General features: G+C 42.0%; 1 protein-coding gene across 4 annotated transcripts in view; it reads right to left on the bottom strand.

Annotated features, from left to right (window-relative positions):
- Nucleotides 1-415: 415 nt before the first annotated feature.
- tasor2 (transcription activation suppressor family member 2) overlaps nucleotides 416-15,725 on the bottom strand; it is a 35,317-nt gene continuing 20,007 nt past the window's right edge. For 3 of the 4 annotated variants that reach the window (XM_085412587.1, XM_085412586.1, XM_085412585.1), the window contains exons 17-22: nucleotides 10,315-15,393; nucleotides 4,592-4,714; nucleotides 4,360-4,513; nucleotides 4,158-4,263; nucleotides 1,744-1,925; nucleotides 416-1,540 (exon numbers count right to left, since the gene is read on the bottom strand). In XM_085412587.1, the coding sequence (XP_085268713.1) occupies nucleotides 1,443-1,540; nucleotides 1,744-1,925; nucleotides 4,158-4,263; nucleotides 4,360-4,513; nucleotides 4,592-4,714; nucleotides 10,315-15,393 (5,742 nt within the window). In that variant the 3' untranslated portion in view covers nucleotides 416-1,442. The remainder of the gene's footprint in view (nucleotides 1,541-1,743; nucleotides 1,926-4,157; nucleotides 4,264-4,359; nucleotides 4,514-4,591; nucleotides 4,715-10,314; nucleotides 15,394-15,725) is intronic. The other variant, XM_085412588.1, reaches the window with a different exon arrangement.

Genomic DNA, 15,725 nt, shown 5'->3' on the forward strand with positions numbered 1-15,725 from the left:
GCCAATACCATGCACCTGGTTTCATCATAGGACAAAGCACCATTTGCCTTTTAACAGCTGGGAAAGGCTGGAGAGAACAGAGAAAATGGGTGGATTGTTTTGATGTATTTCAGGCTGGAACAGGCTCCAGTGCCTGTGGAACTCCACCTGGATAAGCAGCCAAGCAAATTAATCATATTTCAACAAATTTGATGTTGTTGCTTCACCAAATGTGCAGTCTTTGATTGATCTGTTCAACATCCGCTTAATTCAACAATTTGAAACCTGAGGTTTCAAATTGTTGAAACCACTCAACCTCAACCGTCACTACTGTCTGTTTTAAGACCCTTCCCTTAGGTTTGGCCCTCTCTCAGTTTAACAGTCATACCTCCATCCATGTACTCTTACATTTCCAAATCACGAACATATTAATAAACCCAAACCTTCCAGTTTTCTCTCATGTCAGTTTTAATTTTTGGGAACAAGGCTGAACAGAAAACAAGGCAGTAGAAAATCCACAATAGAAGAAATTGCACTATGTATGGAACAGTTTGAAATGATAAGGTGGAGATGGGAAACCAACATTTTAAAGCAATTCGTTCAATGGTTGATTTTCATTAGAAAACTAAATATTTTTTATTCATGTTTAGTACAGACAGTGTATTTGCTCATTTGAGATGACTCTGTTTACAGGAAAATAGAGGCCAAACTCTTCCTCAACATGAGCACAGTGCCGAGGGTCTTATTGCTGTGGGAAACACAATGTAGCGTAGGTACTCAGGACCATCAACTATGTTAGTTGATTTGTGGATGAAATCTCTTTATTTTCAGTCAGTTTGCTGTACAGAATACAACCAAAACTAAAGATAATTTACTTAGCATTAACTAATAACATTAAACTGCTGTACATGTGTATACTATAAATATGTAACATAGCACTTGAAAACAGCCTAATTTAGCTTCATCTGAAGCCCCAGAGCATAACAACAGCTGGTCAACTTTTTTGCCTGAAGCCATCAACAAACTGTTATACTCCCAACAAACAAACACTATGCTGATTGTGCTGCAAATGTATAAGGCCAGAAGTGTGAGGAAAAAGATAAAATAGTCACAATGTAAAACTCACTTGTTAACCAGGTTTACAATACACTTTACAATAAAAATATGATACAAAATCAACACACAGCACAGCTGCTGGTATACTGGCACTACTGCCACCTCTATCCATAAACTGAATGAGAACTAGGTTTACATTTGAACAATGTGGGAAAAAAATAATCAATAATTATTGTTGCATACAAAAACAAAGAAGAAAAAAACTGGTGGGACTGAAGAATAACAATGTAATACACGTAAAATAGCAATTACTGGTGTATTACTGGGTTCTCTTCACATTGAGTGAGTTTATGAGTACATCCTTTAATGGGCAAAACATCAGTTCGTCCAGCTAACTTTTTTTTAGGTCACACTGTAAACATTTCACTTAAAGGCTTTGTTAAGAAAGACTCCGTAGTCATTGCCAAGATCCCATTACTCTCAAAGGCGCCGTCTGTTGCTGTATCTGTAAAAAGAGAACACTACGTTATTCCTTTACAAATGGACTTCTGTCCATTTAACCTGGACATTTTTTGAGGCCATTTTAGCATCTTAATGAATACTATATTTATAAAATCCTCCGGAATACAACTTCAAAACAAGCATATAATGCAACAGCACTCGGTGAATGTCACAGTGAACATAAGTATTAGTATATTCATGTCTCACCAGTTATAAAAACAAGGAAGCGAGATGATATTTTCTGAACCTGCTGGCGGACCAAACATGTGAGATAATCAGGCTGATCTTTTGACATCTGGTCACAGTCATGGTAAGGCAAAACCTCCAGGATTCCAGCCTCCTGGCCCCAGTACAGAAAGTGTTTCTTTTCCTTTGACTCTGCACTCAACCTGGATTTGAGAGGAACAAATTTGATGTTCAGGAAGTTAAGACTCCAAATGAAAACAGATGTTGCAAATGGCTGAGGAAAAAAAAAATACAAATGAGCAAATTCTGTCTGATGAAATATGGTCTCAGTTTCCTTGTATTTAAAAATAAATAAATAAATAAATTGAAAAGCACAGTTTCATTCTGCATCCCAACCAAATATGTTGTTGGCCCTTTGCATGCCATCAAAACAACTGGCATGGCTCACGACTGTAGCGCTCTGTGGAATATAGTAAGCTCAGTAACTCATAAACTTGAACTGTTACTGGCTGTGGCAAACTAGTGCATCTAAGTCCACCAAGGACGGTCCCAAGCCTGGGTGCAAAAAAAGGAGGGTAGTCGCCTGCTGAAGCGACCACAACCAGGCGACTGGAGAAATGAGGCATGAAACCATATGGATCCAAACCGATCAATGTCACACGTTGAAGCTACTGCATCCAGGGGAGCCGATGCACCAGCATTGGGGACCCAGGATGCTGGCGAGAAATGGACTACTGGCCAAGGTAACATTAGAATTTCACAGATCAAGTGACAATCAACACCAGCGTATTGAACATCTAGATGAGACAAAACATTGACCAGACAGAGATCATCGAGGCTAATGGGAACCACAAAGAGGCCGCTAGGAAGGCTCAAACCACCAAATACTGCAGAGAGTAAGGCAAGTCCTGAGGAGTCAGCTGAATGGGATGAACAAGAGCCAGGCAATTAACACCTATGCCCTGCCGGTGATCAAATACCCTGCGGGGATAATAAGCTGGCAAAAGGAGGCAATAGAAGTCACTGGAATCAATACAAGAAAGCTCCTTACCATGAATTGAGAGTTGCACAATGAGACTATACACTAAGTGAAAGGAAGGAGGCCAAGGGCTAGAGAGTGTCAGAACCACTGTCCAGGATGAGACGACAAACATCCATGAGTACATCAGGAAGATAGCCACAAGTAATCGTGTGCTTGTTGAATACCTCAGGCAGCACAAACCTGAGAAAGAAGAGGAGCCAGGAGAAGAACCATAATGGAAGGACAGGCCCCTGCATGTATGTATTAACAGCAGATAGAAGTAACAGCACAGAGTAACTAATCGTGGCAGCACTGGAACAAGCTTATAGAGATCCATAGAGGTTGGTGTCTACCACACCAGGTAAAACCCCATGTGCAAGCTGTATAAAGACTCCCTTCAGAAAATCCAGCACATAACAGCAAGGTGCAAGATGCTAGCAGGTAGGGCATACATGGGACCAAGTGGTCGGCATAGTATACAGGAATATCTGTGCCAAGTATCAAAAAGGTCAAAGTGGAACATGCCCCCTAGGGTGGTTGAGATTGACCTAGTTAAGAGCCTGTTTGACTTCCAGTCTTTTTTAAGTTGCATTGTGTTGAGTTTGTGAAACATATTTACTGCACAGTTTAAAGCAGTTCTTAATTTTCCTGAATATTGAGGGGTTTTTTTTGGTGGTTACACCTTAATGTTGTACCAAAAAGTTGATTCTGTTTATCTGGACACAGTGTTTTTATTTATCCAAGTGACTTCTTCTGTCTCAGGTGATTGCAGGTTTTCCCAACCTTATGAACAGTACTTTGCATAATGACTGAAACTAGCCCACTGACTGAAAAATGGGTTGTGAGGTCAGTTTATTGATCATTTTGCCCTGCTGGATGATCAAAGCCCATTGACCAACTGATCAAAGACCATTGTAGTAGACCTCCTGCTATTTTAGTTGCGGACCCCTGATGTAGAAGGTGAACACAACAGTGGTCCCAGTAATAATTCGAGAACTCAGTGCATTGACCCCCAAGCTGGGGAAGTTGCTCCAGCAGATTCCAGGAACAACACCCAGGATCTCTGTCCAGAAGAGTACAGTCCTAGGAATAGCAAAGATACTGTGCAGAACCCTCAAGCACCCAGGTCTCTGGTAGAGTCCGTAATTCTATTAGTTCACTGGTTTGTGTTATATTACTAGTACTACTTCTATGTGCCCATTTTTGTTTGTTCTCATGTTTCTTCATTAATTTCATGTTTTATGCCATTTTGTGGTGCATTATTGCATTTTATCTTTTTTTAGAAGGACTATATAAATAAATAATATCTTAAATTTTAAACAAAGAGTGAAAAAGAAAGAAATTCATCTTGTGCAACTGAGATATACCAAACTGGAAAGTTTTATTTAGTTATTCTTTGTGGGCTGGTCCTTACCTTGCATTTTCCTTTAATCGACGGCTGTCTCTGTAATGCAACATCCATTTCCATTTTCCCATTTTGCTTAGCTCTAGCAAGATTTCAGACACCTTTTTCATGTTACCTACAAATTCATTCAAGGTTCAAGCAATTAGTTAAATTAATAATAATGAAAATACTCCAAACACAGAAAACTAGTGCCCAATAAAAGTGCACATACAAAGGCTGAGAGCATCCAGCGCTGTTCTGTCAAACATTATAAAACCACCCTGCATGAAGAGTTCCTGATGTGTGAGATTCAAAACATCATCTGGTTCATCAATTCCAGCAAACTGCACATGCCGTGACTTCTTCAGCTCAAGCAAGTGTGGGACCTGAAAAGCAGAAAGTTGAGTCTTTAATAACTTTTATTTAAGTTTTGTTGTGATTTTTTACACCAATAGAACCATTACCTCACAAATATGCTCAGCAATGTCTTCATTCTTGAGGATGATGATCAAAGATGAAGAACAATCATCACCAGGGAAGAATTCAGATGGCTGTACAGGAGTGTGGCCCTCTGCCTCTAACTGTGCCTATTGAAATAAAATTATTACTCAGTGAGAAGTTATAAAATATATGGCAAGTTTATATTTTATATGTACAAGGGTTATGAAAAACAGCTTAGATCCTTTACTGTCACACCTCAATAATGGCTACTATAAGCACAAGCTTGTGAGAAATAAACAACAATTCATTTTAAGTTGTATAGATATTTTGTTACATTTGAATCTGACCCTTACCTTATGCACTAGAACCACCAGAGGGTTCATTTTGAACCATTTGGCATTTTAAAATCATGTAACTCAGTTACAAACCCCACAATCTCTTATTTCATTACTTTTTCTAAATTGACTTTTTCCTCATATAATAAATTTGGGGATTTAAAGAAAAAAAATTACCACCATTCATACCTGGAACCATCAATAGTTATTTACCCAATCAACACAATGTTGATGTTCAAAGAAAACAATGTAATATGCTGCAGTCAACAATCACTGTATGGAGGGTACATACTTTTTGATATGAAGGCATGCGTTTCATAAATCAGAGACAGCTACATGAGATGGCTAGATGAGTACTATATGAGTACTATGGGGAGTACTATGGGGACTATAGTTAGATTAAAGACAAGGTAGGGTAAAACAGTGATGAGATATTAGGCAGAGTGGAGCAGAGTGCATGCATAATGAATGTTTGAGAGGCCGGCAGTTTGATGTTGGTGCAATGGGGAAAACCTTAGCTGAACTGAGTCCAGAGTCTGTGAAAACAAATCCTAGCAAATAAAGAGCAAAATCCAAATTGGATGGGTTTCAGTCCAGAATAGGTAAGGGGCTGTATACTGGGGTGGATCAGTGTAGATGCTGAATGAGAGAGAGGAAGATACGGTGAAGAGAAGATATCTGCCTCCGGTCACTATGTTTATTCCCTGATAGGTTGGTGAGTGGTTGGTGATCTTTACCCATATCACTCATGGGAAGGGTCGCCACTATAAAAATGATGATCTTGCCAAAAATAAATTACTTATTTTTGATGATCCCTAACAAACCATCACAAGATTGGTTCAGATCTCTGGATTCATATATTTCCAAATTCCTTTGGAAAGATAAACCCCCGCGTATTAGCTTAAAAACGCTACAAAGAACCAAGGATAGAGGAGGATTAGATCTGCCTAATTTTCACCAATACTTCTTAGCCAACAGGCTTCAGTTCATCTCAGAATGGTTAAAACATACCTTCTTAGTTGAGCCCTGGCTAGATGTTGAACAGGCACTATGCAAGGATCTAGAGATTTCAGACCTACCATTTATTAGCTCAAACATCAAAAGACATGAATGCTTTAAAAGTATCAACATCAGCTTTTCTCTAACAGCATGGTGGGAGTTTCTAAAAATAACGGAGTCTTCATTAATCCCATGCAAACGTACACCTATCTGGAATAACCCTGACATATTACAAAACAATAATATGATTAATTTCCCAGAATGGAGTTGTAAAGGAATTAAATACTTAGAACATATATTAGAGGGAACAGAATTTATTCCATTTGACAGACTAGTTGAACAATATGGGATCAACAAGACAAGGTTTTTAGAATATCAACAAATTAAATCCATAGTAAAAAAGAAATTTAACCTCAGTCAAGTTGAATTACAAACACCACTAAGTGCGGCACATTTTCTTACTCTTAAATCCCCCAAATTATTATCTAAAATATACAGAACATTTTCTAAATTAGATGAATCAATATCCCTTCCTACTGCAAAGTGGGAAGCAGATTTATCAGTCAACCTAGACCAAAACTTCTGGTCTCAGATTTGCTTAAAAACTTTTAAATTAATTAAAAATCCCAGTCTGCAATTAATACAATACAAAATACTTCATAGAGTGCACTATACAGGTCATCGGATGTTCAAGATGGGCTTTACATCTTCCAACAACTGCTCACACTGTCAAGGCAATACACCAGACAATTACATCCACGCTCTTTGGTTCTGTCCACCAGTGCAAAAGTTTTGGCGCGAGATATGTGAAGACTTATCAAAGTGTCTGAAATGTAACATTCCAACTTCCCCCTTAGTGTGTCTACTGGGCAGCTTAGATAATGTCACTTCAGAAAAGAATATAGCCCATATGATCTTCACTGCCCTATGCATAGCCAAGAAAACAGTCCTCATGAACTGGAAAAATAAAAATAATCTTAATTCTAACCAATATAGAAATTATCTATTAGATTACATTAGTCTTGACACAGCCTCTGCCACCACATTAGATCAATTGCTCTGGGCCCCTTTTATCAGCTCCATCACCTAGTGGGGGTGGGGGGTCATAGTTTGGTCCCGCCTTCACTGTTGTGATTGGTGAGGGGGTAGGGACAGGCTTAGGGCGTCGGGGGGTTCCCCGGAGGCATCTTCCTTGGGGGGCTCAACCCGGGGTAGCGGTCACGTCCGGTTGGGGGCTCTGTTGGCTCTCAGGTGACTGTTTCCTCGCGACTGCGTGCAGCGGGGCTAGGGGAGGGTCTGTGCTGACGGACGTGGGTTACTGACCTGGCAACCTGGCTGCCCCTGGGTGGGTCCGGGATGGGCGTGAGGTTCTGGGGGCGCTCCGTCTCTGGGCTGGGGCCCGGGCCGGGCCTCGGGGGCTTGGGTCCTGGTTGGTGTGTTGCCGGGGTTGTGGGCGGGTGGGTGCATGGGGGCCCGGCCCTGGAGCAGGGTGCCGCCGGTGCGTCGAGCCGCCTGGGGGGCTCTTCAACTGGTGGGGGGGATGGTCACATCTTGCAGGAGCTTTCTTCTCTTCAGGAACTCTCTGCAGGAGGGGGAGATACAGGAGAGGTGGAGGAAGATCTCAGCCTGGGCGTTTACCGTCTTATGTAGTCTGGAAGATGTGTGGATGGTGGGGTGGGTGCAGTTTTCCCTGTGGTGGGGTTGGGTGGACTGTCCAGGGCTCTGTGGAGCCGGAGGGCGCTACTGCACTGGGCCCCGGTCTGATGGGCCTGGGCCCCCCTTCCCTGGCGGGTCGCGAAGGGTGGGAGTGCCTACTGGGGTCAGCGGGGGAGCTGGCCCCAGGGAGGGGTTACCTGCCCCTCCCTTCCTTCCCTCCCCATCTCCAGCTGCCTCCCTCTTCCCGCTCCTCCACAACCACCCACACATGCAGGGCCTTGGAGTGGGGGTATGTCACCAGGGTGCAGAGGAGGCTACCCCCCCCCTGTCCCCTTCTGGCTGCCTCTGCCTCAATTTTATCCCACAACTTAGACATTCACATTATTCACACTCTCATTACACATACATATAGGATCTTGGGGGTGGGCACAATCACGGAGTCCAAATTACCATCAGGGTGTATACCTCACCCCTGACGTCGTTGCCCACCTCTCAATTTTAAATACACTTAGTCATTGAGGGCTAGCAGGAGGGACTATGCGCTTACCTGCTGCTCCTTGGCAGGTAGCTCCATGCCCTCCTGGGTTTTAATTGCACCTTAGAACACATATGCATCAACACTACAATGAGCGGGTGGAGGGAGGTTTGGAGTCTTCTCCCACCCCCATTCTCTGCGGCCTGCTGGAGCGGGAGGGCTAGTAGGAGGAGTTGGCCGTCCGACTGCGGTCTGGGGTGTGGGGCCTCCCTGCTGCTGCGGAGTCGGGGTGGTCTGCCTCTCCCCACCGCAGGGAAAAGGGTAACACCACCTGGGTCTGGGTGCAATTCCCCCCTCCAGGGGCAAGGGTACCTAGACCCGGTTTGTAGAGTACGCTTGGGGAGTGTGATTGTGTGTACAGCGTCTCTTTATGTCTGTCTCCACGTTGGTTGAGTGTGGAGTGAGTGCATATGAGAGCATGAGGGGGGGAATGGATGTTTGTGTCTGTGTGTGCCCGTATGTCTGTGTCTATATGTCAGGTTGGGTATCAGACACCACCTCTCTGGGGACACCTCAGGCCCTCCAAGGTTTGGAGGCCTATCTCCACCCACCACCACTTCCCCTGCCGGTGGCGGACTCCCTCAGGTGTCGGTGTGTTGGTGGTTCTTTGTGTCTGGGGGTGGGCGTCCGGGTACAGACCGGCTCACTCCTTGGCGGCCGCTTGTCGGGGCCTGGGGCCTGGGGCTCGCTCGGGCCCCTTTGGAGGTGGGGTGCCCCCGGCCTCTCGGCCTGGGGCTCGGTCACTCAGGCACAGCTGGGGGCCGGCGGAGCTCACGGGCGCGTCACTGCAACTCCCCCTGACTTCTGCTCCGCGGCTGCTGGGCGAGCCCTCATCTGGGACTCTCCTCAGCTCTTACTGGAACAGTGGCGCGGCTGCCCCTCTGTTGGTCTTCCATGGTCTCTTGTGTTCTGGGGGCCTCTGGATGTCTGGAGTTTTGATCTCCTCCATACCCACTTCACACCCTGGAGGACGGGGCTGTGGCCCCCCCACACTCCCTAGCAGATCATTACATGGAGAAACCTTTGGAATGCAAGCATGCTGATCCACACAGGTATGCACACATGGGTATTCACAGACGCGGACTAAAGCTTTCTTGGCTGCTGCCTCAAAGCACACTGTGCGCTGTCTATCTTGCGTGCTGCACAATATCGTTTATTATTTAAAAAAAAAAAAAAAAAAAAAAAAAGGTTGGTGAGTGGTTACAGCTGTTGCTAGGCTAAATTTCTTGCAAAAGACATACAGTGCTACACCAGAAACTCTCAAACTCTTGTGACTGATTTGGCTGTTAGCAGAATGCCAAAGTTGCCTGAAGTCTTCACGGAAGATGTTGACTTGTCAGCAAACATTTGCTGACTAACCACTGAGAAGTACTAAAACTTGAAAAAGTCTGACACAAACAGGAAACCTTAATGCTAAAACCCAAGACATTTCAAAAGGCCCAACTTTTACTTTGAAGGCAACCTGTTTCTGTTGTCTGTTTGCTTCACACTTCACAGTTTCACAACCGTTTAGCAAGTTCCACACATACCACAGGCAACCTGCTACACCAGAAGCATTTGCAAGTGGTTTTGGTTCAGATGTCTTGATGCATGCTCAATCATCCAGGTAAGTAAATCCCACTGGGGTTTAGCAATCAATTTCAGAGCAACAGCCAGCAACCACTTAAAACCAGTCAGGGAATAGTCACCCCCCCGTGACAGGGCTTTATAAGTCATCCCCCAAGTGGTCTGTAAGCCTCTGTGACCGACGTCTTAATGGGTTCTAAAATATGTTTGACCATTATAATCTGTAATGAATGACTCCAAATTATTTCCAATACTAATAAAATATATTTACAAAAAAAGTTCTGTAAGAGAGGATTTCTTTGCCATTGCTGCTACTGTTCCAAGCCAGGTTCAAAACAATCCTTTTGGTGGTTCTGTTTAGTTTAAATGGGTTAGGGTGGTATTCAGCCATAGTCTGAAGGAAATATGTGAAAAACACTGAACATACTAATGGAAATCATATAAACTGATTATACTGAGGGAGTAGGCCCAGTACTTTACACCAACATCTGTCTTGACTATTGTATTCAATATCTATTTCTGACCAATGACTAACTTTTTTCTTGTACCTTTCATATACAAGCATCTTGTGTAATTGAATTTGATCAGACATGTCTGAGATATAGCTTATAAACATTATATGGCTGAGAACACTATTTTAAAAAAAGTGTTTTACCTTGGTTTGTTCAAAGAAGACATCTTCTGACGTTGCTAGCATGTAGAACCTATACTTTGTTCTACAGGACTTCTTCACAACTGAATTTAGATTAGTCCGGAACGTTTTATCCATTTCTTTCTTCATTTGTTCACAGAAGTCAAAATGGTTACTTGGTTCAGTCTTAGTGCAACTCCTTCGGAAGTGTTTGGCTTTAGCTGAGACTTTTTTGAAAGCACAAACATCTTGCATTTTTGCTTCATACAGTCTGGCACATTCCACAGTCACATCAGAAACCCAGTCATGTTCCACAGTGTTATCTTTGCCTTCAGAAAGTTCTCCAGGACAAATCATCTTTTCTTCATTTTTGTCAGTTGCATCCTTCCTGTTGGACAGGTCTACCTTAATTTTTTGTCCAATAAGAGAGGTTCCCAAGTGATCCAGTGAATCCTCTTGCTCGTCTAGATTAGAGAAGTTGATAGTCAAAGGACTAGTGCAAGACAGCCTTATTTTGTCATGACTGTCTTCTTGGTGGGTGGGTCTCCTCTCACTCTTTTTCAAAGCCTGTTTCATTTGTTCTGAGAAAATGAGGGATTCTTGTTCAACTGACGCCTGAGTGAGATCATCTTGAATGCACCTCCGAGAAACTTGTTCCAGAAACGAATAAGATCTCTTCTGACTATTGTTATAGACTGTGCATACAAGTGAGCTTTGAGGCCCCAAGACCAGACTTTTATCTATGTTGTCGCTATTTATTTGATCTATAAATGAAGCTGCTGCACTGGAGGGGTCTTTGAGATCCATCTCAATATTTTTTCTAACAGTTTGCTCAACTTTCTGAGCTAAACCATTTGTTAAGAAACCTTGAATTTCATCAACACGTTTTGAGGAACTTTTTGCAGATTCAAAAGACTCCATAGGTGGTGGCAATGACAGATTCATGTCGAATTTTGAAATATCCTTTCTCTGGTACTGATATGAGGGAAATGAATTTGATCTACTATTACCAACAACTGGAAGCCAAGTAGTTTTGAAGGAAAGTTGACTGGCATCCTGGTTATCATTTAGTCTTTCAGAACATCCTTTAGATTTTGCATTTGTCCTCTTTTCTGAGAGCACAGATGTTGGCTTGCTATATTCCAGTCTAGGGGTTTTAGGTGGGTTGTTTTTGAGAGAATTTTCAATTTGTGTATCTACTAAGAAGTAATCTGCTTGACATTCATCATTCTTCGATGGTTTGACAGCGAAGACAGGACGATGATTGTATGCACGGGATTCCTGATTTACATTCGACTGCAGTGTTGGTTTAGGTCTCTCTTGGTCTAAACTTGGTTTAATGACTTGGAACAACTCGGATGGACAATTTCTGGGGAACTGGCCATCCTGCCCTATCAAGGTTTCTTGTATACCGACTCTTTCAAAATATTCCTGAGGAACCGAGTCAGTTTTCTTTATATTCAACTTGACACCAAGCACTTCTTCCAATTTACTTTTAAAAGGTGATACAAGTAAGTTATCTGATGATTCTATGTGCAGATCCTGTGAGGTAGAAGATGACACAAGAGCTGACTTTTCATTGCCTATTTTCTTATCCTTAAAGTCAACTGTAGGTTGGTCAAAGGCTAAAGAACTTGGGGTACATTTGCTACTAGGTTCAGGGGATTGAGCAACAGACTCTTTCATTTTAGGTGTTTCGATCTGACAGGACTTGTCAATGTGGTTTGATTTGGACAGGAACTTGTCTATACTTTGTAGAACTCTTAGAGTCCTTGCTTCAAGATCAGGATGGAGAATCTGGTGAAGGCTGGAATCAGTCTTAACAATGGAACTGTGACAAAGTTTTTTCTCACAAGGCAGCTCACCATTTACAGGTGCTGAGCTTGTGTTGAGGCATTCACGATTCAAGTTTTTGCCAGTTATACTACTACTTAATGCAGAATTGCTTTTGCCTGGGCTAGAACAAGATGGGTACCCATATGGTTTTTCATCTATAGTTGGAGTAGGGCATCGGTCATCTGACTCCATACCAAAGTCTACTGGCCCGTAACTTTCATTTATATCAAGAAGTAACATTTTGCAAGGTTCTTCTTTTTGACTACATGCTTGAGATGTACTACATATCTCACTGGTCAGTGCAGCTTTAGAGTAGCTAGAGTCACTGATGAATGGAATTTCTTCCTGGCCTTGTACCACTTCTCCAGACTTGCCTTGGGGGTGTGAGCCATGTAGATGAACACTAATCTTTTCTGAGGAATCTATTCCAATAAGAGGAATTTCAACACCACTGCAATTTTTATCCAATCTCTCATTTGTTTTGCACTCTGCTCTGAGATCCATTTCTTTAGTGAATGTAACTTGTGCCTCAAATATTTTTGGAACTTCAGACAGAAGTGACTGAGGCTGGCATTGAAATTGTTCTTTGCCAGTTGCATTATCAACTTTCGCCAGTACTGCATCCTTTCCTGAGGCATCCATTCCAATACAAGGAATTTCATCCTCAGTGCAACGTTTGTCCAGTCTATCATTTTTTTTGTCTCTTCCAACATCTGTTTTTTCTGCAAATGCCATGTTTGCCTCACACATTTTTGGAATCTTCCACCGGAGTTGGCGTTGAAATGTTGCTGTGTTATCCTTTACCTGTACTATAAGTTCTTCTGATCTATCTAGTCCAATAAAAGGAATTTCAACCCCAGTGCAACTTTTGGTCAATCCCTCATTTGTTCTGAGGTCTGTTTCCTTAGTAGATGCCACTTGTGCCTCACATATTTTTCGAACCTCACAAGGAGGTGAATGAACCTCGTGTTGAAATTGTTGTTTGAGATCCTTAACTTCCTCTGTTGACACAGTTTCCTGATCTTCATGATCATTGTTACTTTGACCAAATGTGTTTTTGTGAATTGCACTGTCATCCTTTACTTGTACTGTTACCCTTTCTGAAGGGTCTCTTCCAGTAAAAGGAATATCAATAGCAATGGAACTTTTGTCTAGTTCCTCATTTGTTTCATTAGTCCTAAAATCTGCTTCTTCAGTAAATGCCACTTGTGCCTCACATAATTTTGGAGACTCACATTTGGGTAAATGAGGCTGGTGCTGAAACTGCTCTTTGTCATTCTTTACTACGTCCTCTGTTGACATCGTTTCCTGGTCTTCACAATCCCTGTTACTTTGACCAAATGTTATTTTGCTTATTGCACTGTCATCATTAACCTGTACTCCAACCTTTTCTGACGCATGTATTCCAATAAAATAATTTTTAATTCCAGTGCAACCTTTACCCAATCCCTCATTTTCTTTGTTTGTTATGAATTCTTCTTCTCTGAGGCTTTCTTCCTTAGTAAATGCCACTTCTGTCTCACATCGTTTTGGAAACTTACACTGGGGTGAATGAGGCTGGGGTTCAAATGTTTTTTGTAAGTTGTCATCCACTGGCCCTACCTTTTCTAAATGATCTATTTCAGTAAAAGGACTTTCATCTGAGATGCAGCTTTTGTTCCATCCCTCATTTGTTTCATCTGTCCTGAAATCTGTTTCTTCAGTAAATGCCACTTTTACCTCACTTGCGTTTGGAACCTCACACAGAGGTGAATGAACCTGGTGTTGAAATTGCTCTTCCTCATCCTTTACCTCTTCCTCTGTTGACTTAGTTTTCTGATCTTCATGATCATTGTTACTTTGACCAAATGTGTTTTTGTGACTTGCACTGTCATCCTTTACCAGTACTATAACCTTTTCTGAAGGGTTCATTCCAGTAAAAGGACTTTCAAATGCAATGCAACCTTTGTTCAGACCCTCATTTGTTTTATTAGTCCTGAAATCTGCTTCTTCAGTAAATGCCACTTGTCCATCAGATGCTTTTGGAGCCTCACACAGCGGTGAATGAACCTGGCACTGAAATTGCTCTTTGTCATCCTTTACCTCTTCCTCTGTTGACTTAATTTTCTGATCTTCTTGATCATTATTACTTTGAACATTGTTGCAGTCTGTTATTTCTTTGTTTTGGCTCTCCATTTCAAAACTGTCTTTTACCAGAGGCATAGGCGAGCTTCCATCAGATACAAGTAATACTGCTGATTGAAATGCCTCATCTCTCAAATAATTTTTTTGGGGGGAGATTTTCTTAGTTGCAGGCTTCCTGTATTTGGATTTAATTCCCAAAGGAGTGTGAGAATTATTTTCTGAAATGAAATAGCCATCTGCCAGTGCAATACCATCTGCACAAAGCATCGGAGGTAAGCCATGGCAGACATTGTTGGTGTTGCTTACTACTGGTGGTTGCTCGTTCATTTCTGCTTGATGATTACTGCGTGTAATGTAGTTGTTGTTTACCAAGTCTGGACCATTACACATTACAGGTAATGGCTGATCAGTCAAATCCTTTCCAGCAGACATGCAGTTTTCTTTCTCATATAGTCCATTTTCTTTAGAGTGACCATATTCTTTCATCACTTTAGCCTTATGCTTTAGGTCACAGGCCAGAAACCCTTTAAAATGTCCGCGATGTTCTTGTGAGACTCCTTTATGCTCCTCCTTTGATAATAGCTTCTCACTTTCTACACAATTTCCATTGCAGGCAATAATATCTGATTTCTTTCCAGAATCATCACCTGCATGACTAACCTTTTGAGATGGCTCTGCATTACCTTCTTGGCTTGGGTGTTCCTTCCTTTCACACATTGCCAGTTTTTTCAATTTGTTTTTTTCATGCTCATCTGTCTGAACCACACCTTCTACTTCCATATTGAGGTCTCCTTTTTCAGGTTTCACAAATGAAAAGGAATCCATTGCACCTTGTTTCACCAAGTCCATCTCTTTAGCTCCTAGATTTTTAGTGCTCTCTTGCATATTTTTCCCCTCTTCACCGCATCCAAGTAACACTTGACCAATTCCAAATTGTGCCACAGCAGTGGTGACCTTGACAGATGCGCTTTGTGCCACTTTTTGAAGAGGAATGGCTATTCCATCACCTCTAATAGATGGAAAATCAATCTTCTCCAGGCAGATAGTTTTACTGTGAGGACTGGTCTGCTTAGCTTCATGAGGCTTTATGAAATTTTTCACGTCAGTCACAATCGTTTTGGAATGAACCATGTTTTCAGAAGGCTGAAAAAGAAAGAGTTAACAGAAAATATAAACAAATCACACTAAAATATCAATTTAATTCATGCAATATGTTAATTGAACATTTCAGACTGAGTGGTTTGTATTTAATGTCAAAACATTTTATACAAAACAGCAGATAGGGCTGGGCCATATTATACCGTTCACGGTAATACCAGTATAATGTTAGGCAACGATAGGAAAATGAAATATCGCGATAGAATATGAGTACAACGCGCATAGGCAGTGCCTTTGTTTTCATACGCACATGGCCGATTGTTGAGTGAAACAGATGAACCAGAATTGGTTTGTAAAAATGGTGCAACTTCAGCGAT

The sequence above is a fragment of the Rhamphochromis longiceps genome, linkage group LG7 (assembly GCF_057381845.1).
Source record: "Rhamphochromis longiceps isolate RC_006_pf linkage group LG7, R_longiceps_female_GT1.1, whole genome shotgun sequence".
NCBI classification, from domain to species: Eukaryota; Metazoa; Chordata; class Actinopteri; order Cichliformes; family Cichlidae; genus Rhamphochromis; species Rhamphochromis longiceps.